The 24,018-nt window shown below is 40.1% G+C and overlaps 1 protein-coding gene across 1 annotated transcript; it reads left to right on the forward strand.

Moving 5' to 3' along the window:
- The first annotated feature begins 4,533 nt into the window (after positions 1–4,533).
- On the forward strand, positions 4,534–11,439 carry LOC114573705 (heparan sulfate glucosamine 3-O-sulfotransferase 5). Its single transcript, XM_028606013.1, has 2 exons — positions 4,534–4,640; positions 10,509–11,439. The coding sequence occupies exons 1-2, from the start codon at positions 4,534–4,536 to the stop codon at positions 11,437–11,439; spliced, it is 1,038 nt and encodes a 345-aa protein (XP_028461814.1).
- Positions 11,440–24,018: the final 12,579 nt, after the last annotated feature.

Here is a 24,018-nt window from a genome sequence, read left to right on the forward strand (position 1 = left end):
GTTTTAAGAAGCATTTTCAGGAAATTAAAAGGATAAGCAGATTGTTACCGAGGTTTTTGTTCACTGAGTAAGATGTATATAGCTTTGTTTGGGTATGTATACATATACAACATTTGTATATATATGGCATTTTTGGCACACTTCTACCTCAGCACTACTGCACAAAGACAAAACTCACACATCTCATTCAACCATTTCACAAGCTGAGAAAAGGGTCATGACATGGGTCAGAGCAGTGGTTCCCAACCTTTTTTCCTTGGTGCCCCCCCCTACTCATGTCTAAGAAAAGCTGACCCCCCCCCCTTTGAAACTGAAGTTGAGGTAACTCTGGAGATAGAGCTGGGTCAGAGGATATCAGAGGTCATAAATGATGAACCAATCCATCGGCTCTGCTCCTATAGGCCCAATGGTGTTCATATGGACAACATGCCTTTGGCTGGAAGGCCCGTGTTGAAAGTGTGTGTTATCATTTAGAGCAGACACCCACGGTGAATCAGATGGTTTATGTTATACAAGGCTGCATTACAGAGAATTTTATTATGACTCTCATGAAGGTTGTGTAGAGGAATAGAAACCAGTCTCTCCAGGCAAGCACACAGAATATGGTCTGCTCTATCTTTATTCTCCATGCCAAGTATGAGCTCTTATCCTCTGGCAGAAGATATGGGTAAACTTAACATTTCTAAACTATAAAAACGTTGATGATGATATAGGCCTAATTCGGACCTACCTCAATTAAAACTTTAAATAATGTTGCTTGAGATTGAGGGTGTGCAATAGCTTCATGATATGAAGCATGGTTATGTTGCTCTTGTCACTGTTTGTGAAAGATGAGCAATAGATTGTTGCTGTGTGATGTGCTTCAGTCTAGACTATATCACTTAGTTCATGTTGTTTTTTATTTTAAGTATGTCAGCTGTATGATAAAACAATATGTCAAGTGTTATTTGTGAAGCATTTGAACTCAAGGCAAATATCCCTCTGGGGACAATAAAGTATCTCCTGCTAAGTGGTCTCCATGATGTGTAAAAATTAAAACGTTGTTGTAGGACTATAGCAAACACATCGTTGGAAAGGTCTCAACCTGGAGAGGAACATATGTCAGTCTGAAGAGGATACATTACTCCTGCTTTGAAATATTGACCTCTGAACCTTGAACCCAGTACATGTATGAAGGCCTGTCATTTAGCAACAGAAGGTTCTACACACATAAAACCAGCTGTTATAGAAAGCTCTGGACCTCAGCTATCATATAGATATGGTCACCAAATTACCTACTGTAAGCACTGTCAAATATGGTAATAAGCTATTTTCACCTATTTAACGATTCGATTTTTAAAATCTGATGACACCAGTGTGTTCTCCATCCCAAAAAACCCCAGGGTGTATCCAAAATTATACACTGCCAACTTCTACTTATGAGAATATACCAATATACTTTAAAACTACAACCCCATAAGAAACGCCACAGAAGCTGTTACAAAGCTTGAGCACTTGTAGTTCTTCCGGGGTGGGTGGGGGGACTCGTTCGGCTCCTCTTTCTGCTGTCTGCCGTGAAATGGCTTGATTCCATTTCAGATTGATGCCGCCCGCCGGCCGGCCGAGCACACAATATATGAGACAAATACATGAAACTGTATTTTATTATTATAACTATCTTTATTGTTTAACTCCTCAAATACAACGTTAGAAAAAAACATCAATATTACGAATATTATATATTTTTATCTTCGTATCCGCCGAGCGGGACGTACTACGTCACTTCCGGAGTTTTCCGCGGATTCGTTTAAACGTTATTATGGTTCATAACTTACTGGAACAAAACTGAGCATCGTGTTGTTGCTGGTGACACAATCACTGACTGTATATATGTATATTGAAGTGATACTGACCACTGACTGTATATATGTATATTGAAGTGATACTGACCACTGACTGTATATATGTATATTGAAGTGATACTGACCACTGACTGTATATATGTATATTGAAGTGATACTGACCACTGACTGTATATATGTATATTGAAGTAATACTGACCACTGACTGTATATATGTATATTGAAGTGATACTGACCACTGACTGTATATATGTATATTGAAGTGATACTGACCACTGACTGTATATATGTATATTGTAGTGATACTGACCACTGACTGTATATATGTATATTGAAGTGATACTGACCACTGACTGTATATATGTATATTGAAGTGATACTGACCACTGACTGTATATATGTATATTGAAGTGATACTGACCACTGACTGTATATATGTATATTGAAGTGATACTGACCACTGACTGTATATATGTATATTGAAGTGATACTGACCACTGACTGTATATATGTATATTGAAGTGATACTGACCACTGACTGTATATATGTATATTGAAGTGATACTGATCACTGACTGTATATATGTATATTGAAGTGATACTGACCACTGACTGTATATATGTATATTGAAGTGATACTGACCACTGACTGTATATATGTATATTGAAGTGATACTGACCACTGACTGTATATATGTATATTGAAGCGAACCTGGCGTTAAAGACCAGCTGATCGCTGCCCGATTCTTTGAAATGAATGGCCGCATTGCATTGGGGGATAGGCCTATCGGCTTTGAATGCTTCCTGCTCGGATCATATCGTAATGTTCTGTATTACAGCATATATACTGTAATATTTCACCGGTAATAAGACCGAAATAATATTATTAAAGTAAAGAAATGAATACCATGATAACATCTAAATAAATGTTGATAGATGTAGCATTATAGTTTAAAAAATATAAATCAACAAAAAAGCAATCCAGCTTATCTGGCCGAAATATACCGAAATAATAACATAAAAAGAAATACATATAAACCATGATTATATCTCGTGAATAATGTTGATTAAAACAGCGGTTATTGGGCTAAAAATACCAATAACTGTCACAGATTTCGAGTAAAGGGGCGGGGGGCGTGTTTTTTTCTTTCGTCGATATCCGACGGTGAGGTAATAACATGAATGTCTATCTGACGGACCCCCTCGTCGAAAAATAACGCCAAGGTACCCCTATTTCGTTGAAACTTGACGCCAGGGTCCTTGACCATGCGTCATACATTTGACGAGTAGGGAGTGAGACTGTGTTGCAAGAGTTGGCAAAGACCTAAACATTCTGAAAAGGAGGTTTAATAATATACATTGATCAGACTTTAAAAGAATACCAATGTTGCTCCGTATCCTCTATATGTGTAAATAGGGAACTATTTACATACTGTATATGTCAATTTTGTGTTGTGCTTCCCCCAAGTGACATAAACTCAATGAGTCCAGGTTTAATCATTGTTGTTGTGCTGAATGTGTCAGCAGCCTGCTAATCCAGCAGACACAGCAGCTATCATCTGGAGTCATGTTTCTGGAGACCTGACAAAAATCTCCTCTCGCTCAGTTTTGTCACCACCTATTCCTGAGAAAAATATCTGCTCTCTAGCTGCTAAATGTCCCACTGTGTTCACCAGTTCATTGCTTGTCTGCCATTTGGTCCTGAGCAGGTAGTGTACAGTAGGTTTATCAGTTGTTTTTCTGGAAGTAGCTGCCTGCTGCTTCTGGAAAGGTTGATAAAAGTGATGACACTGAACCAAACAGTAAAGTTACAGTAGTCTATATCTTTGACGTTCCACTTCCGGGATTGCTCTGTTGCTGCAGGAAATTCCACCGGATGCATGTCCGTTACCTTCCTCTTTCTTTGTGTTGGCTTTCTAACTGCTCCTCAGATCTCTGCAGGGTAAATCCAGACAGCTAGCTAGACTATCTGTCCAATCAGAGTTTGCTGTTGCACGATTGCATGTTCCACCAAAACAAGTTCCTTCCCGAGACTATTTTTGCAGCGGCTCCATGTGGAGCTTAGCGCCGCCCATGACAATTGTGATTGGTTAAAAGAAATCCCAATGAGCATGTTTTCCAGGAATGCTGTGTGGACTAGCCAGACCCTCCTACGGCGTGCTGTGGAGGAAGGTCTGGCAAAGCAAGACTAAAGTTAGTTACGTAAAACCCAAACAATTAGCTGAAAATGGCAAACTGCAGATTTTCACTTGAGTGACTCCCTTCAGAACACAAATTTGATCCATTCTTCATTTAGAAATATTGATTAGTGCAGCTTTAACTTGTGCAAGAACTTCCAAATGGCACATTGAGAGTCATTTTCCTTGCGGCCATACTTCATATTAAACATTCCTGTCTCAAAGCAGGGCCCTCACAACACGCATATGCATTAGATCAAATCTGATTCTCGAGTTGGCAGAAATAAATATATAAATGTACTTTGTAACAAAGTGGCGGTTGGTGGGTGAACATTTCCTCTAATGGCACTGCAGCACTTTTCAGGCGCGTGTGAGTGTGGCTTAATCACTTGTAAGCCTTGATTGAGTGTGTGTTAATAAACATTAGGCCGTCTCTCTTCCCCCTGGTGATTAGTGGTTTATGTACTCTGCTCTCCGCAGGCTGAAGACGCAGTCCTGAAGATTGATGGAGGGCCATGCTATTCAAACAGCAGGCATTGCTGAGACAGAAGCTCTTCGTTCTGGGCAGCCTTGCTATCGGAAGTGTCCTCTATCTCGTGGCCAGGGTTGGGACCTTGGATAGGTAAGCTATCACTGTCTTAGTCTATATCAACGACGTTTCATTTCCGGGACTGTTTAGGTGCTGCCGGAAATTCTGCCGGATGTCCCTAATTTTCGTCCGGATGTCCGTCCTCTTCCTCTTTCTTTGTATTGGCGTTCTAAACTCCGGTGGATTTGTGAGGACTATGGTTAACTGCTCCTCAGATCTCTGCAGGGTAAATCCAGACAGCTAGCTAGACTATCTGTCCAATCTGAGTTTTCTGTTCCACGACTAAAACTACTTTTGAACGTACACATGTTCCACCAAAACAAGTTCCTTCCTGGGACTATTTAGCAGAGGCACTGGGGCTCTGTCCGGTTCTTAGCACCGCCCAAGATGATTGTGATTGGTTTAAAGAAATGCCAATAAACCAGAGCACGTTTTTCTCCCATCCCAGAATGCTGTGTGGACTTGTCAGACCCTTCTCCGCAGCGCTGTGGAAGAAGGTCTGGCAATGCGAGACTATCACTGTCACAATACAACCTTATCACTCTCTAAAACTGATTACTATAACAGAGGCTGAGTGAATTAGTGATTCAATGCAGGCAGTCCTCCACTTCATGAAGTTGTATAAGACAAAACAATGTTGAATGATGTGTTTACAGTATCAGCAGCCACAGGTGTGTTTTGCCAGTTCTCCTGAATGAGGCAGCATTTTTACTGTATTACTCTGGTATTTTTACCCTAACCAATCTCACTCCACATATTCAACCATTAAAACCAGGGACGTCACTAGGATTGAAAGACTCAGCCCCCAGGATATTTGTAACTTGCGTTTGCAAAATCTTTGCACTCACATCTTTTGTTACTGAATTAGAGCTACACTTATGTCAACAATCAGTCAAGAAACCAATATGTAAAAAGTGACAGACATATCCTCTTCTTCCATTTCTACTCTGTTCCTTCCGTCTTATGCTTTAAGATAAAAAAACCCTGATGCTAATTTCATGATTTCGAAATGCAAATTGGTCACATGAAACAACATCCAAAATGTCCAAAAACAGACAGAGGCCAGACCGCTAATAAGTTGGTAAGTTAAACAAATATGACAAATAGCAGTACAAGAAAATGAAAAAAATAGGCATCACTGCACTTATTGTTACAAAACAATCCCTAGACCTATAGACCACTACTGACCTCAATCACACCAGCTCCCTCAGAATCAACTGCTCTGCCAATCTCCTGCTTCTCTTTCTCTCTGCCGAAATATCTTCCAATATCCATCTCATCTGCTCAATGAATTGAAGGATACAACGGTACAATGGCATTAACAGGGCCCCTATGATTTTAGTTTTCAGTGACAATAACATTCTATGGGGATTGATATTGTTTTAGAATATGCCTACTACAGAGATAGGCTATATTATTGGCAATGAATAAAGAGTTGTGACTAGCTTGCTAAAAATATCCCCTTTCCTTTACCTCAAGAAAACGTAGCAAAAGGTAAGCAGGTCATTAAAAACAACTTACAATTTCACTCTGTATCACTATGTGTAATCAATCTTCCTTTCACAATTAGCGTGTGTATCGGTGTATGTATGTGGGAGGGGGGTGCATAGCGAGTTCAGACCAAAGAGTAGTGACGAGATGAGATGAATCCCCCAGTTACTTGCAACGCTCCGGTCTGCAACGCTCTGAAAGCTGCTAGTTCACACCAATGCAACGAGACGGTGCATCACCTTGAAAGCACAACGACTCTCTGTACTTCTGTCTAACTTCCGACTTTTCAGCTTTTTTTTTTGTAGATATATATATCATTTGTTGCATCTAAATGAGGATAAATCGAATTGTTATTGTTGTTTTTATTATTATTTAGGGGGGCTTAGAAACATTTTGGAGTAGCTTCAGCCCCGCTAAAATAGGCCTAACGACGTCCCTTATCAAAACTACTAATCGACATGGGGCATTATTGTCAAACATTCGTTCATCTGTAGTTTTAACATGGCAATGTATCAGATATGCCTGTAACTACATCAGATATGCAGCAGTCTGGGTAAGCAAATCATAGTTCCCCTGTGTGACAAAAGACACTGCAGTGCAAGGCGGTAATGCAGCAGACATGGTGCGGAGATTTTTTTGAACACTAACCAGGAGTGTAAAATAATAGGATAATAAATGAGGACTGTAGCGACAACGAATAACTGTCAGTTAATCAGGGACACAGAGATGTTGTTTGCACTGGTGATATATCTGTGGAGATTCATGTTTATGCACGATGTATGTTAAATAGCGCACTGATTGTTGGGAATTTGGATAAAAAATGTTTTAATTTTGAAAATAAAAAGTTAGTTAAATTACAAAATCTGAAGGTATATCATTATAGACTAAAGTATTGGTTGTTCAGCAATGTACTGGTGCAACCTCCTCATTTTGTATTTTTTTTAAAAAAAATAGACGTTTCCAGTTTTTACTTTGTTTTTATCAACACCGTCCGACACAATAAAAAGCAAAGTTATGTTTTATTTATTTGGTCTAATATGTTATTATAGTTGAATATTCACTTTTGTTTATTTTTTATACTTTCACGTGTACTCCTTTAAAAGATCTAACATCATACGTTTACTTTAAGACTAAATAGAAAAAAAGTAATGTTTTTTTATTTAACAAACATTTGTATTAAAAGAGACTTTTACTTACTACAACACTGAAGAAACATATTGTAAGCATATTCATTTAAAACAAATAAAATTCCCTCTGACGGTGGCGACTTTAGAACTGAGGGTGGTGACACTAATCTGGTGACAGTGGCCTCATAACAACATACAATTCCAAAATGTATACCACACAAGATGGCTTCTTGCTTAACAACTTAATTTAACTATTGGGTCCAAAAAAATAACAATCCTGAGCATGCCGCAGCCTCGAGGCCGAACCACAGCCGTGAAGATATCCACGAAAACCTGACAGTGGTGACAAAAACCTACTCTTTCACATGATATGCATGAGTTGTTCACATTAGCCATCTTGTTTCCCCCCTATTGCTAGCTACTTCAGACCTCTTCTTAAAAAGTATACATTTGTCATAATCTAATATAATATTTTTTATACAAAAGATAGTGTTCACATGTTATGGTGTAGCAGTAGCAGTGTCCAAAAATATGAACAAGTTCAAGAGAAAATAGCAAACTTAAGGAAGCTTGAGTGATCTTGAAGCATGCAGCAGAGCTGAAGGTTTGAAAATGGGGTCCTCAGGAACATAGTTGACCTTTTAGTTGCCTGATTTTATTGCTTTTTATAAATATCTGACGGTGGTGACGAATATGTGACACATTTTAGTAAATATTGTTAAAAACTCACTGTAGTTTTTAAAACATATCACAACGTACTTTTTCATGTGGTAACAATATTATACACATCAATTATTGATTTGTTTTTTTTAATCAAGTTGAAATGATTATCTCCTATGTGAGGACAACTGATTTTGTAGGCAATGGGCCATCAAATAAACATTAAAAATAATAATAATAATAATAATAATAACCCCCTGATTATAACCTTGATTCTTTTTATTCATGAAAATGTTATTCATTTCCAACAGAATTGGCACTTTTCTTAGTGGGACATGTTTCAAGAATCAGTGAGCGCTGTCTTGTTATCCCATGTGGGCTGAATGTTTGACATGACACAGAAATAAAAATAGATGAATGAATGATGTACAGCTGGGAGGAGGCCTCGGGGAAGACCCAGGACTAGGTGGAGGGATTATATCTCCAACCTGGCCTGGGAACGCCTCGGGATCCCCCAGTCGGAGCTGGTTAATGTTGCTCGGGAAAGGGAAGTTTGGGGTCCCCTGCTGGAGCTGCTCCCCCCGCGACCCGACACCGGATAAGCGGACGAAGATGGATGGATGGATGGATGATGTACATCTACGATGAACAAGACTGATGTTGTATGAGTCAACTTCTGTCAGCAATGATGGAAAACTGCATTGAATCAATAAGTCTCCAAAAGATTAATAAACTGCTCGCTATAGCATTACTGTCACGGTTTCAGCAGGTGGACCCAAATGCAAGTGCAGAACAAACACTTTATTTTGACTCAACAACTACAAACTCACAACTACAAACGAACAGAACTCTCACAAGACACACAGGGAGAGACGAACCGACAAGAGACAAAGGAACACAGGGGTGTAGAAATACACAGACCAATGAATAGAAAGACAGGGGATTGGACAAGACAGTAACGAGCAACAGGTGAGAGTAGAAACGGAGGGAAACTAACGAGACAATTGGGAACAGGTGAGAACAGAACTGGAGGGTAATTAACGAGAGGAAGTGCAGACCATATAAGGGGATGGGCGGAGACAAAGACAGATGACAGACAGGTAACAACAGAACACAACAAAATACACAAAAAGGCCACAAGAGTGGCACAAAGGCAGTCCGCAGACGGATCCTGACATTTACACACTGAGTGTTGTCTATAAGGAGTTGTGAATGAGTGAATGAGGGATTTCAAGTCACTTTTGTCTAGTAATAAATCCCCCAAAAGAATTCTGAAACAAGTCTTGCACCTGTAAAATCCCAATATATATCAATTTGCTCTGATCAGTGTTATTTTGCTTGACTCTAGTGCAGCAATCTTCTTTTTGTGTATTGTTTCATGATACACTCATTTCTTTGGTTGAAATAATGTAATTGCACAGCAGATATTTCAGATTTTTGTTTTAAGAATAAAACACTTTCTGGCTTTAATAATAGACAAACCTTTCTTCATAAGATGGAGTCTTTTTGCAGTGTCCATATCAGATAAAACAGATGGCATGATGTAGGGCTGTAAGGATACCCGCTACCCACGATTCGGTTTGTATCACAATTTTTGACCCACGATTCGTTGTCTGCCTCACTCTCCCGGCCCTGCAAGGCTTCAGTCGGGATGAGAGCTGACAACAGCCCCGGCCCGGGGACACATCCACAGTCAGCCCCCAGCCAACCAGCCACTATCATTACAGCAATCCAAACCCGGTCAGCACGTAACACCGGTGCTAAGGACGCTAACGGCAGTTAACTGAACCGTCGGGAAACAGACCCAGGCACCCAAGTCAGAACAGCAGCCATTCGTAACGTTACACCTCCGTTAGCGTTTAGCCATCTTTACAGTTAACTAAATTTACCCGACAAAAAGGGGGATAAGGCACCAAAACTACTAATACTAATAGTAATTTAAAGATGTGGTAGCATTGGGTCTGGACGGGAAGGATAACTCTGCGAGTTGGAAGGGGTATATCGCGATTCTGCCTTCTCACAGCGCAACACAGGTTTGTGGATCTGAGTGTCGCGATTTCGGTTTCATGTCGCATATCGTTACAGTCCTACCATGATGTATTCATGCTGTGTTATTGGCATGAACCGTTTGCCTTTCAAATGGATGCAACTACGGTTCCAGACTCAAATTGTTTTAGACGCGTAGTAAATGACCAAAATGTAAAATGATTTCTAATAACACAATACATTTCTTATAGTTCATAATAAAACAAAATATAGCCAGTTGGGGCAACCTCTAGCTCACCCAGTAAATTGTGCACCCAATGTATGCCGAGTCCGTAGCAGCGGACACGTTTAAATCCGACCAGAGGCGGTTGCTGCAAAAATAATCTTAAACATACAAAAACCCAACCAACATCTACAGCACGGTCAAAAAACACTTTGCTTCTGCATTCGATGCAACCCCTTAGGGCAAATACCTCTTGTTTATAATTGACAACGAACTACTGCCCCAAGTGTAGGGAGGTTGAAACCAAACAAACAAAACCAAAAAATGGCTCTTACAAGCTGCAAATTATAAGTATTATATATAATATTAGTAATCGAAACTGAGGATGTCTTTTTTTGCTTTTGTCTCTTTCAGGCTACAGCCCATTTGCCCCATTGAGAGCAGAGTGCCCCCTCCTGAGCCAGAGCAAATTCCTCTCCGCACCCTGCAGTTTAAGCGTGGCCTGCTCCATGAACTACGCAAGGGCAATGCCACGAAGGAGCAAATACGCCTGCACAACCTGGTCCAGCAGCTGCCCCGGGCCATCATCATTGGGGTGCGCAAGGGGGGCACCCGCGCCCTGCTGGAGATGCTCAACCTGCACCCTGCCGTGGTCAAGGCCTCGCAGGAGATCCACTTCTTTGATAATGACCAAAACTACGCCCGGGGCATCGACTGGTACAGGGAGAAAATGCCCTTCTCCTTCCCTCATCAGATCACCATTGAGAAGAGCCCTGCCTACTTCATCACAGAGGAGGTCCCTGAACGCATCTTCAAGATGAACTCCTCCATCAAGCTGCTGATCATCGTGCGTGAGCCCACCACCCGAGCCGTGTCCGACTACACGCAAGTGCTGGAGGGCAAGGAGCGCAAAAACAAGACCTACCACAAGTTTGAGAAGCTGGCCATTGACTCCAACACCTGTGAGGTGAACACAAAGTACAAAGCGGTGCGGACCAGCATCTACACCAAACACTTGGAGCGCTGGCTGAAGTACTTTCCCGTGGAGCAGTTCCACATCGTGGACGGGGACCGCCTCATCGCCGACCCGCTGCCGGAGCTACAGCTCGTCGAGCGCTTCCTCAACCTTCCCTCGAGAATCAGCCAGTACAACCTGTACTTCAACGCCACCAGGGGATTTTACTGTCTGCGATTTAACATTGTCTTCAACAAGTGCCTGGCAGGCAGCAAGGGCCGCATCCATCCTGACGTGGACCCGTTGGTGGTGACTAAATTGCAGAGGTTCTTTCACCCCTTCAATCAGAAGTTTTACCAGATCACAGGCAGGACATTCAACTGGCCATGATGATTGGACTCCTCCAATGACATTCCTTGGATTGGTGTTTTTTTCTAAAATGCCAAGCTATGAGACCTCATAAAAGTATGAATAGCACTTTGAGTTTATTACAAGAATGACAGTATGACCAAATATAAAAGGGACTTGATGTAAGTGCTTTTACGTGTGTGAAAATAAAAAAAAATAGTTTGATGATTCGACTAAAAGATTCAGTTCAAAACACTTGATCTTGCAAATGAATTCCGTCTGTCACCATGAAGAGGTAAAAAAAAACAGCACTGAACTGTGTGATTACCTGAAGAGATTATTTTTGTTGCTCTTTAAAAGACTATCAAACACTGACATCCATGCTGTTAAGATAAGCTTTAAGTGTGATGCTTTTCTCATGATAAAACACCTTAAAAGATGACAACATGACATTTGATAAAACAACATAATTGTTCATTTGTTCCCCCATCATCTTGTTTATTTGATGAAAACTGCATGAGCAATCAAGATGCCATTACATTGTAGACTGTTGTATTAGTTGTCTTCTGTTTTTATCAGTCTTCACCACATTTATTAATCAATGCTGTAATTAATCTATAAGAAGGTAACCTCTTTTAATTCTCAACACAACACCCAGTCTGGGGAATAGGATCTAATGTTTCAAGCTTGACTCAAACCATGTCCAAAACCCTAAAAGCATTTAAGACCCAAGCTTGTGTTTTTATTCTAAGTATGTTGGTTCCTCCTCCCCCTACTGCTTTTTCATTGGTTTGCCAAACACCTGGCAAAAAAAAGCCATAGTGGAAAAAAAAAGTTGTCCTCTGCTGATTGTTGTCAAACCAACTGTTTATTCTATGATGATTAGCAAAATGTGTCTGTTTCTGTGCAAATATTCATTCTGTATCATAAGTGTGTTGTTAAAAAAGGATCAATTAAAAGAATGTGTAAACATTTGTCAGCTGATTTAGTGTTCATTTTGGTTCACTTTTGCCATTAAAAGGAATAGTTCAACATTAAAAGGTAATTACCGTTTTTTTTCAACCCTATGTTCCTGTGTCTAAGTGACTGACGGGAACAACAATCTTTGACACCGGTTCAGTATTAAGAGAGATCGCTGCAGTTGGCAGCAGAGAAACAAGCTACAGTGTAAGTTATTAAGGCAATTGTGCAGCTTGTATTTACCTTCACTAAAGTGCTTGTTTTGCCACTGACAGACTCAGATTAATATTCTAAGTATCTGACAACAGTATGGAAAGAATTTTTAAGGAGGTCGACCTTTCTGTTAAAGAGTAAGATCCTTTTTTTAAACAGGGTTCTTGCAGGTTTTAGTAAGTCAAATTTAAGACCTTTTTAAGACATTTTAAGACCATAAAGATTGAAATTTAAGACCTACATGATGAATTACCAAAAAACATTCAAATCAAAGAAATTCTGAAAAAATCATTTTATTTCAATGAATTCAGTCATTGAAAAAGCATTAATTTAAAGAAGCAATCACATTAGTAACCTGTCTTACCCAACAATGTGCCAAATGCCCAAACCCTTAGGCCCAAAATCAAAATAGGCTAAAACAAACTTGCCCTCAAATAGAGTAGATTTCATCTCATATTTATTAATATTACAAAACACCATATTAATAGCCTAATAGAGATCGAACAGGCTACTTCAACCCACATAACAACCCATGTAGCGCACACACACACACACACACAGATAATCCATGTTAGATAGATAGATAGATACCTTGGGATAATTAGAGTATCTATCTATCTAACATGGATTATCTGATGTGTGTGTGAGTGAGTGTGTGTGTGTGTGTGTGTGTGTGTGTGTGTGTGTGAGAGAGAGAGTGTGAGAGAGTCTTTTCATGCCACTTTCTACTTATACTCGACCACACCACAGCACTGAGACGGCTCTTGTTAAAGTCTTTAATGACATCCACTTAAACACAGACAAAATTTCAGACTTAGTATTACTTGATCACAGGGCTGCATTTAACACGGTCGATCATGACATATTACTAGACCGATTGGAAAACTGGGTTGGCCTTTCTGGCTCAGTACTAAACTGGTTTGAATCCTACTTAAAGAATAGGGATTACTTTGTAGCTATAGGTTATTATGCATCTGAGCATACAAATATGATGTTCGGAGTTCCCCAAGGCTCTGTTCTGGGGCGTCTTCTGTTTAACATCTACATGCTTCATCTGGCTCAGTTTATGGGAAACAACAAAATAAATCACCATAGTTATGCGGATGACACACAAATTGACATAACCTTATCGCCAGGGAACTATAGTCCAATGCAAAAACTGACTAAGTGCATTGAACAAATTAACGACTGGATGTGCCAGAACTTTCTTAAATTAAATGAAGAAAAAACGGAGGTGGTTGTTTTTGCAGCAAAAGAGGAACGATTAAAAGTCAACGCTCAACTTCAAACGACAATGTTAAAAACAACAGACAAAGCAAGAAATCTTGGTGTAGTCATGGACTCAGACCTGAAATTCAACAGCCACATAAGACAAAGTCAGCCTATTATCACCTTAAGAATATATCAAGGGTTAAGGGACTTATGTCTCAGCAGGATTTTGAAAAATGTCCATGCTTTTATATTCATTAGACTTGACTACTGTAACGGTGCCTTTACATGTCTCCCTAAAAAAATCAGACAGATTTCAATATACCTTTGCTGGTTTATAAATAACTAAAAGGTTTAAGGACAAAATACATTTCTGATTTGCTACTACACTATGACTCACCCAGACCTCTCAGGTCATCTGGGACAGGTCTGCTTTATGTCCCCAGAGTCAGAACTAAACGGGGAAGCAGCGTTCAGTTTTTGTGCTCAACATATCTGGAACAAACTCCCAGAAAACTGCAGGTCCGCCACAACTCTGTTCTTTTAAATCAAGGCTGAAGACCTTTCTTTTTGATGTTGACTTTCTTTAAATAATTGTTTATTTCTTATACTGAAGGTGCATTGTTGAAACTGTATGACAATCTATATAAGCATATAAAAATAATTAAAAAGTAAGACGGGTGGGACCGGCCCGTTCTGGGAACGGCAAGGATTGCGGGTGGATTACGTGTATAGAGCAACGGCTTATACATTTTCCCATACTAGCAGCCTAAAATCTTGTATTTTATCTGCTTTTATATTTTTAACTGTTTTTAACTGTTCTTTAATGTTTAATTTCTTATATTGCACTGTAACTTTTATTCTCGCATTTTATCTGTTTTTAGTTTTTAATCGTTTTTATGTAAAGCACTTTGAATTGCCGTTGCTGAAATGTGCTATACAAATAAAGCTGCCTTGCCTTACTTTTTACTTCACTACATTAATCTGACAGCTTTAGTTACTTGACACATTAAGATTTCTGCACACAAAACATGTATTTTATAAAATATGATGTTTAGACAATTCAACACAGAACAGTGTGGATCGTGTCCAGTTTCTAAAATGTTTTCTAAAAAAATTTCTTTACTTTTAAGTACTTTTAATTTGAATACTTAAGTACATTTTCCTGATGATACTTACTTACATACTTTGACTTAAAGTGCACATATTATGAAAAAAAATGGGGTGTTATTTTGTGTCTCTGGTGCTTCCACACACATACAAACTTGGAAAAAAAACACCCATGCTGTTTTGAGTGAGATACGGTTTCTGAATGATTCCTGCCTTCAGCCTCCGGGGGAGCTGTTCAAAATAGCATAGCATGCAGCTCAATGGCAAAACACTGCTACAACACACACTAGTTCACCATAATCTACAAAAGAACTACTTCCATGTCCCTGTTCTGCAGGTATTGCACGCAAAATTGGAAGTGTGCCCTTGTTTAGAAGAAGTCTCCCAGCTAATCCTGCCTTGTACTAACTGAAGTTGTAGAAACAAACAGCTAGCTGATGTGATCCCTACCTAGCTACTGCGCATGTGCGCCTCCCAACAAAGATGGGATAGAAGTGTGATGCCTTACACTGTGGAATTAGTACTTTTACTTAAGTAAATGATCTGAATACTTCTTCCACAGATGGCCATTTAGTGTTAACTAATAGTGAAAACAACGTAACAGAAGATGCTACTGCTAACTCCTAGTGTTGTGTCCTTTTGTCGGAGCAACTTGGAAAGAAGTAGCCTAACAGTTATTTTCAACATAATTGTAGCAAGCATATTTTGATACTTTGTTTCTATAAATACGGAATACTCTATAGTGCATCTGTCTGTAGCTCATATGTTAAAAAAAATGTCTTATCGTATGGTAAAAAGTCCTTTACCCAGTCCTTTTCTCCTGCTCTCTGCTGTGGAGCAGTTCGGAGCCACTTTATTTTGATAACGTACAGTAAGTGGCCGCCCCGACTCGCGCCTTCCATTCAACAACTCATTGCTCGGTCGTGTGTTTGGTTCCAATGCCGTGACGTCTATCCTACTCTCCATCTATGACAGCAAATTCAGACCAACTTTTTTGTAGGGCTGGCAAACTTGAGTTATTTTAAGGATTTGGGTTATTCCGAGGCACTCATTAAACTGATCCGGGTTGCGCGAGTCACTTTCGTCTGTATTTTTAAATCGCCTAGGAAACTCAGTCCTAGCCCATTGTCTCTAACCACTAACATAGTAGGAAGTTCTGGTATTTTTGAGTCGGCCATGTTACTGGTTTTACAATGACAGCAGAGTTTTCTGCAGTGTTCCCCTTAGATGAAAGTGGAGTTAATATTAACGATGACGGACCAAGACTTGGGCTACCAGTGTGGTAACAAGCATTTATTTTAAAGTGGCACACATGAAAAAAAGAAACATTTAGCCACGCATAGGCAATGTCATACTAATAGATGGGAAAAAATGGAAAATGTGTAAATAAATTAGAAAGTGACCGAGAATACAAAAAATGCAAAACATGCAAATCAATTAAAGATTGACCAAGCATACAAAAATAAATTTACAAATAAAAAAAAAAAATCAACAAAAATGCAAATTACTAGAACAATAATACAACAATAAAATTGGGGCGGGGCAAGTTAATGCATTATCGCGCTAACTCATTAATTAATTAACGCCGATAATTTTATTGCGCATTATTTTTATTATTTCTTTTATTATTGTAAAAGTCTGTTGCTCACAGGCTTTTATTTTGAAAAAGTCTGTGCTGACTGCTGCCTAGCTTAGAGGAAATGGAAAGGAAAAGCGTATAAACAAACCAACAAATATGGAGAAGGGTACAGAACTTTTACATGGCCATTTTCATTTTAAAAGTTCTTCCAGACAGCGCAGTCATCAGAACCAAAGTTATTTGTAACCACTGCAAAGTAGAATTTTCTTATCGCCGGAGTACTTCCAGTCTGAAATATCACCTACATACAATACACACTGTTGATACCAGCAAATCATTCAACGAAACAAACAGTGGCGCAAGGCGTCGGCAGACTACGTTAGATGCAGCATGTGGGAGAAGTATAGATAAACAAAGGCAAGAGAAGCTAACAAATACCATAGCGAAGTGGATAGCTACAGACTGCAGGCCCATTAGTGTTGTGGAGGACGTCTGTCTGAGAAACATTCTGATAGTTGCAACAAATGACGGCAGGTATGAGATTTTACAAGCTGCACCGTCACAAGAAGAATACGAGTTGTATGAAAAGGAGAGGACCGCAAAAGTGACAACTTTACGTGTTACTCTCACTGGGGACCACTGGACATCACTGGGTAACTCAGAGTTACAGTACATTATATTGATGAACAGTGGGCGCTGCATTCATGTGCTCTGATTGTAATAAAAACAGAGGAGAGACATTATGCTGAAACGTTTGTGCTTCACCTCACTCTAACAGGGACATTTGGTACTGAACATAGACTGGTTATAACAGGGACATTTGGTACTGAACATAGACTGGTTATAACAGGGACATTTGGTACTGAACATAGACTGGTTATGCTACTCCCTGATAAAAGAAAAAAAGAAATTCTGCTGTTATCTCAGAAATTGCCCGTTTTAATGTTATGATTGTGGCTCAGGATTTTGTGAGCATTTTATATATAACAAACAGGATAACATTAATGCCCTGGCAGTGGCAATAAGTTTTAATTTTGTATTTGCCTTGATTACATTGTTTAAGTTGAGATTTACACTAAATATTTTATTTAACTGCTACTGTATAAACAGTGTATATTATAAAAGTGTTTGCAGAACAAATGTTATGGCAGAACATTTAAAATAAAAAATTGCGCTATACACTACTTTTGAATTCATTATTGGATTTTGCGTATAACAATGTGATTAATCGCGATTAATCAGGGAAATCATGCGATTAATCACGATTAAAACTTTTAATCGTTGCCCAGCCCTAAATAAAATACATTGAAAAAACTATGAATAACTATTTACATTAAAAGTAGTGCTTCATTATTATTATTATTATTATTATTATTATTATTATTATTATTATTATTATTATTATTATTATTATTATTATATGTTGGCATTTAAAAATGCCAACTGGCTGACTTTCATAGTGCTGAGGTTGCACCTCCTCTGTGAAAGGATTTGCCCCGTTTTAGAAAAGACCCTCTCTAAGGGCACAGAGGTGGCAACAATGCAGAGTATAGTCTGCATGACTGTGCTCATGTTATTAACAACCAGTGCTCTGGCTTTCCACCATTGCAATGGGTCAGTTGTGCGGGGATAAGTTGTTTACACAAAAATCCTTTTACCTCAAGCATGGCCTCAGTTATATGGTTCTGATTGTCTGGGCGTAAACTGGTCACCCTGTCTTGAAAGTCAGCCCAAACTTGAGGCACTGACTGACATTCAGAGCTTGCTGCAAGATCAAGATTCAAGATCAAGATTTACTTTGTCATTTGTCATGTACTTCCGCACATACAAAAATTAAATATTGTTCCCCCAGCTAGTGTCAGTATAAAACAAGTAAATAAATAGGATTAAAACACATAAAATACAGCATATAGACATATAAGAGAAGCTTGGGTACAGAATATTAAAGTGCAGTGGAGAGTAGCAGCTTGTGCAGAATAGCAGCACAGTATGTAAAGTGCAAGTGCAATGCAGTCATGCGTTTAGTCCAAACAAAGTGCAGTTCAGGCAGGTAGCTGCACAGTAGGGAAACATGGCAGCGGCAGGGGGCACAGTCCATTTAAAATCCTAACCGCCTGTGGAAAGTAGCTGTTCAGCATCCTGCTGGTTCTGGAGCGGAGGCTCCTGTATCTTTTCCCAGACGGAAGGAGGGAGAAAAGGCTGTGGGATGATGTTGATGACCCTGCGAGTGCACCGCTGGTTGTACGTCTCCAGCAGGGTGGGGAGAGGGGCACTGATGATCTTGCTGGCTGTCTTTACAATCCTGTTCAGTTGGTGTTTCTCCAGGGACTTACAGCTGCCAAACCAGGAGGTGAGGCCATATGTTATGACAGATTCAACAGTTCCTCTGTAGAAGGTGGTAAGGTGGATGGCGGGTAGACCTTTGGCAGCTGTGCATTCCTCACTCTTCTCTGTGGCCGATGTTGGTGCTGCCGCCTTAGCTGTTGCCCCCACCACTCTTGACATGGTGTTGTCTGCGTTCCTGTCATTTACGAAAGCATGTTTCTTCAACCGTAGGTCCAAAAACGTTTCCTCGGCCAAGAAATGAACTTGTTCATTGTTTGAAAATCGCTTTTCTAGTTCAAAAGCTAAAGTGCTGACCAGCCTTCTCTCTGGCTCAGTCTTGAGAGGGTTTTTCTGCCTGTGAGCAATAATTCGCTGAAGCCCACGGGCAATCAAAATTGCTTTTGAGCCCGTCACATAGCTGTGAGAAAACAAATAATAAACCATGGTCAGTGTTTGCTGAGCAAAAGACAGTATTTACAAGTTTTGTCAACAATAAAAGGTCTTCTATTAAAGACAATCACACTGTATGTATAGTAAAATTACTTTAAGTAATTATCTTAGAGTTATGGTTTTTATGATTAGTTTAAAACTTTTCTGATATTTGTATTGATATTGTTATTACTATTATGCTTAATGTAGGCTTTTAAACTGGCAATGCTACTTTTACTATTGTAATGTTAATATTCTGTAAGTCACTTTGGACAAAAGTGTCAGCAAAATACTAAAAGTATAGCTATCAAAACCTCTTGTATATGTGTACAGTGCATTTTACATACCTCTCTGAGCTCATTTCCACTGTGACCTCCTGAAAAGGGCTGGAGCACATCACAGGCCTCCTCCACTCAGCCAGAGTTAGTGCTGGCAGCTGTGGGTTAACCAATGCCAGTGTGGAGACCAGGGGCTCTTTAATTTTCAACATACGCTGGCGCATGTAAAATGTGTTCCAGCGAGTCACCACATCTTGCTTTGGTCGCAATGTAGCCTGTCCCATCTGCTGCTGGACCTCGTGCAGCTTTGCAGAAGCCACTGTGCTTCTGCGCACATACTCCACAACAGACTTCACCTTCTGAATGGTATCAACTATGTCAGGCTGCTGAAGTGCATTCCTGACCACCAGATTAATTACATGTGCGAAACAACTGACGTGGTTCCACCTCAGCACCTCCCTCACAGCCTTAAGGGTGTTGCTTGCATTGTCTGTGACACAAGAAGCAATCTTGTCCTTTGTACCCCACACTTGGGTCACAGTATCCAACCTGTGTGCCAGATGTTATGCTGTGTGGTTTTCTGTCACTATAAAGCCATCCAATAAATTGGACTTCAGTTCAAAATCATTTCACTGACATGTGACTGGTTGTTGTGCTGGAGGTCCAGCAATCCGTTGTTAGACAAACAGCAGGAGCAGTCTTGATTTTGTCTTTAAGGTCTGCTCTGACTTTATCATAGAGATTAGGCAGCAACCTGTTAGAAACCGTGCCTGTGCTGGGTAGGACGTATGAAGGGTCCAGTGCCTGTGTGTATGCTCTGTCATCTACAATTGAAAATGGCTGAAGGTCAGTGGCAATCATCTTGATAAGGGCTTCATCTACTTTGCTCTGCTGCAGTGGTTGAAATGGCCGTCTTACAAATGCCCCCATTGTAGATTGTGTTGGCCGCCTTCTTACAACTTGTGATGTTGTAGCTGGTACCCCAGTGCTGGCAGATGCTGTTGCAGATGTAGTTGCAGCTGCCTCCGTTGTTGTTGCTTCTGCTGCTGTTGCTCCTTCTTGTGTGTCTTCAAGCAGTGCAGTGACATGCTTCATTTTTAAGTGCCTCCTCATGTTGGATGTGGCTCCTCCATGATTTGAAATCAGGTTTTTGCAGTGCTTTCATTTAGCCTGAGTTTTGCTCTCCTGGTCAAAGTGCATCCACACATTGATCTTCTTTTGGGTGCTCATGTTCAGAAACTCCTTAAACTTAACCTCCTAACTTGTCTTGACACTACTCTTACTTCTCTCTGAGGTGTTTTAATCTTGGACTTAGTGACACTACCTGAAAACATGTTGTCAAGTATGTTACGGAATGGCACTGGAGGTTGGACCCCAAAGCAGATGTCACACAGGAAATACGTTTAAGTGATTTAATAAAGTGAATAGAGCAAGGGACAAGGGGGTGTCGTGTCCAGGGAATCCAGTGGTGAGTGGTGGGTGCAGTGCACTCTCCAGAGCGTGCCCAGTGAATCAGTCTCTTGTTTGGAGGACGCCATTACCACATGGTCGACGCCACAGAGTCCAACAAACAATTCCAACCCGTGGCAAACTTCCTTGAATCCAGAGAGAGGCAGGCAGGAGTAACAGGATGCGTGAGCACAAGCAAGCAAGGCAGACTGAAACAGGAGAAAACACAGATCACATTAGCTAAACAAGCTAGGACACCAGGAAAAAGAATTACACGGGGAGTCAGGATCTACAACCGTACCACGCTAGTAGACTGAACAATCTGGCGCCGAGTGGACCACAGAGCCGGCCTTAAGTACCGTTGGGGATGATTAGGGCATGAACTTCACATGGTGCAGTCTGCAAAATAAGCCACGCCCACAACTCACAGACACAGCAGGAGGGAGAAACATGAGGGATCACAAACAGGGAAACAAACAATGCACACAAACAGAGAGGAAGGGGCTGCAATGACGGCATCAAGACAGTACCCCCCCTCAACAACCGCCTCCAGGCGGTCTACCGGGCTTCTCAGGATGGGCCCGGTAAAAGTCACTGAGAAGAGATGGATCGAGGATGAGGGCTCAGGAAATCCAGCTCCTCTCCTCAGGACCATACCCCTCCCAGTCATCCAGGAATTGGAACCCTCTTCCTCTGCATTGAACGTCCATAATTTTCCATACTGTGTAGGCAGGATGTCCCTCCACGACTCAGGTGGGTGGTGGGGCAACAGTAGGAGGGCTCAGAGCGCTAATGGAAACTGGTTTTAGCTGGGAAGGTGGAATGCGCTCATTCTTCTGGGGAAAGACGGCCGTGGCCCAATTGCATGGGTTCGGGGGAGGGGGGGCGGAGACGGGGGTGCCAGAGAACTGACTGACACAGGAGGAGAGAAAACTAACCGGGAAACAAAATAGAGAATAGTAAACAAAACAGAAAACTCACAGCCAGCCGACCCGACCATCACACATCCTAAGGAAAGCTCATCGTGGGACTGGCTCTAGTGGCTGTAATTCTGCACCAAGGCTGAATTATGACTGATACAAAGTCATAATTATGTATGCCTACATGTAACGTAAAGTTAGTGCTGTAAAGACCTAACGTTATATTGATTTGAAAAGTTATGCTGATAACGTTAACGTGTTGTTACTGTACATGTGCACTAAGTTGTCCTCTGTCACTTTCCAATTTAGCTACCTTTTCTTAAGCACATGTTAATGCAATAACGTTACCTATTTTAGACAGTAATGTTATATGTGCCATACTGTTATTTTCAGTTACAAGCGCCTCATATGCGTATGAAAAGGGGGCACAGCTAGCATGGATAGCATTCATTACTGCATTGATATTTCGGCTAACGTTACTTGCCAAATCTAGAAGCACGTACAGGCACTTGATAATGCGGTCAGGAGTAACGTTAATGTTACGTCGTGTTAGCAAAAACAACAGACAGTGAATCTGTTATGTTAATTGGTCTCAAGACTGTTTGGTTCTAACTCAACTAACTTTAAGTCACGTATAGCATTTAACTCTCCTTCTATTCCTCACATTAATAAGCACCAACTTAATCTAATGTTACCATGTTTTGTACAGTAAATTACACTTTTTGGTCATGGCATATGATATATGTAAAACGGACAGTTAGACATCTAATCTCACTAAACTATGTTACAGTAGTTTGACAGTAATCTATTTTAACACAAATTACACATAATAGTTAACTGTTGCCTTTTCATTTGCATTGTATTGTTCTTATCATCATTGCAGTATCAGTGATGTTATAAAAACTAAATACTACACTTAAGAATTGTAGCTCCTTTACATCTTGGGTGTTTGTTTCAGTTACTAGATTCAGTTTTTAAATACAACCAATATACAAGTAAAGCTAATAAGTACCTATTAGCTTTAATGTTATAACAAAATATCTGATGTGAAAATGCATGTTTAGTGTTGGAGATAAATCAACAAACGACAAATGTATTTCATGTAAGGTCTTGAGTCAGTATTATAGCTAATTTTACCATAGAATATTAAAGAAAGGACAAATAACACTTTTGTACAAATCTCTTTTTGCTCCATAGTTCTGAAATAAATCCTATTTATTTAGTACTAAACGCTTCAATCAACATAGGTGCAGAGGATTTTTGAACTGTCACAAGATGGATGAGCTAAGTGACTACTTAAGGTCACGGCATGTGCCTGAGGAGGACATTCAGCAAATGTAACAAAATAAGGTGGTTAATATAAGAAAAAGTTTAATTTTGACAAATCACACATAACCATTAAAAAACAAAATTTGTAAGAGCTTTGTAAATATCTGATGCTGTATATGTAGTTGTTTATTTTTATTATTAATGCATGACCTTAGAATTTAATAAATATTTCTTCATTTTAGATTGATGCCAGTGTCATACACCTCATGATAGATGACCAACTCAAAGAGTATCTTCCATCCTATGGTGATCTACTGGCTGTTTTTGGATACTGCAGACGGAAGGAAAAAGAACCTTGCAGTCGCAAGTCAAAGATCTTTGAGCGACTCAGAGGAAAGCTCTCGAGAAACAAATGTGATCATATGCCCGAGAGAGAGCGTACAACCCCTCCAAAGAATGCTCAAAAGAATCAGAGAAAAATTGAGATGGGATGGATGCATTTCAGAGAAGAGGCATTTGTGCAGGTACGCACCAAAAAGGGTGGGGGAACCAGAAAAGAGTGTGTCCCGAAGGACAGTAAAAAACAGAACTTGAAAATGCGGAGGGAAGCCTTACTGATTTTGACATTGATTTAACTGACTTTCAGCAGAACTCATTAGAGGATAGGGTCACAGTCGGGGAACTGTATAAAAAGACGAAGTTACCTATCTTAGGTTTCTATTTAACAACTAAGAAGAGAGACATTGTCAGTGACATAAATCTGGAGGAAGAGAATAGTGATGCAATGGCACAAGAAGGTGAAAAGACACATGACGGACCTAATATCTACCGCTACTTTCCAGACACTTCTGCAACCGACACGTTGGAAATAAATACTTCA

This window comes from Perca flavescens, chromosome 18, assembly GCF_004354835.1.
Source record: "Perca flavescens isolate YP-PL-M2 chromosome 18, PFLA_1.0, whole genome shotgun sequence".
Lineage (NCBI taxonomy): Eukaryota > Metazoa > Chordata > Actinopteri > Perciformes > Percidae > Perca > Perca flavescens.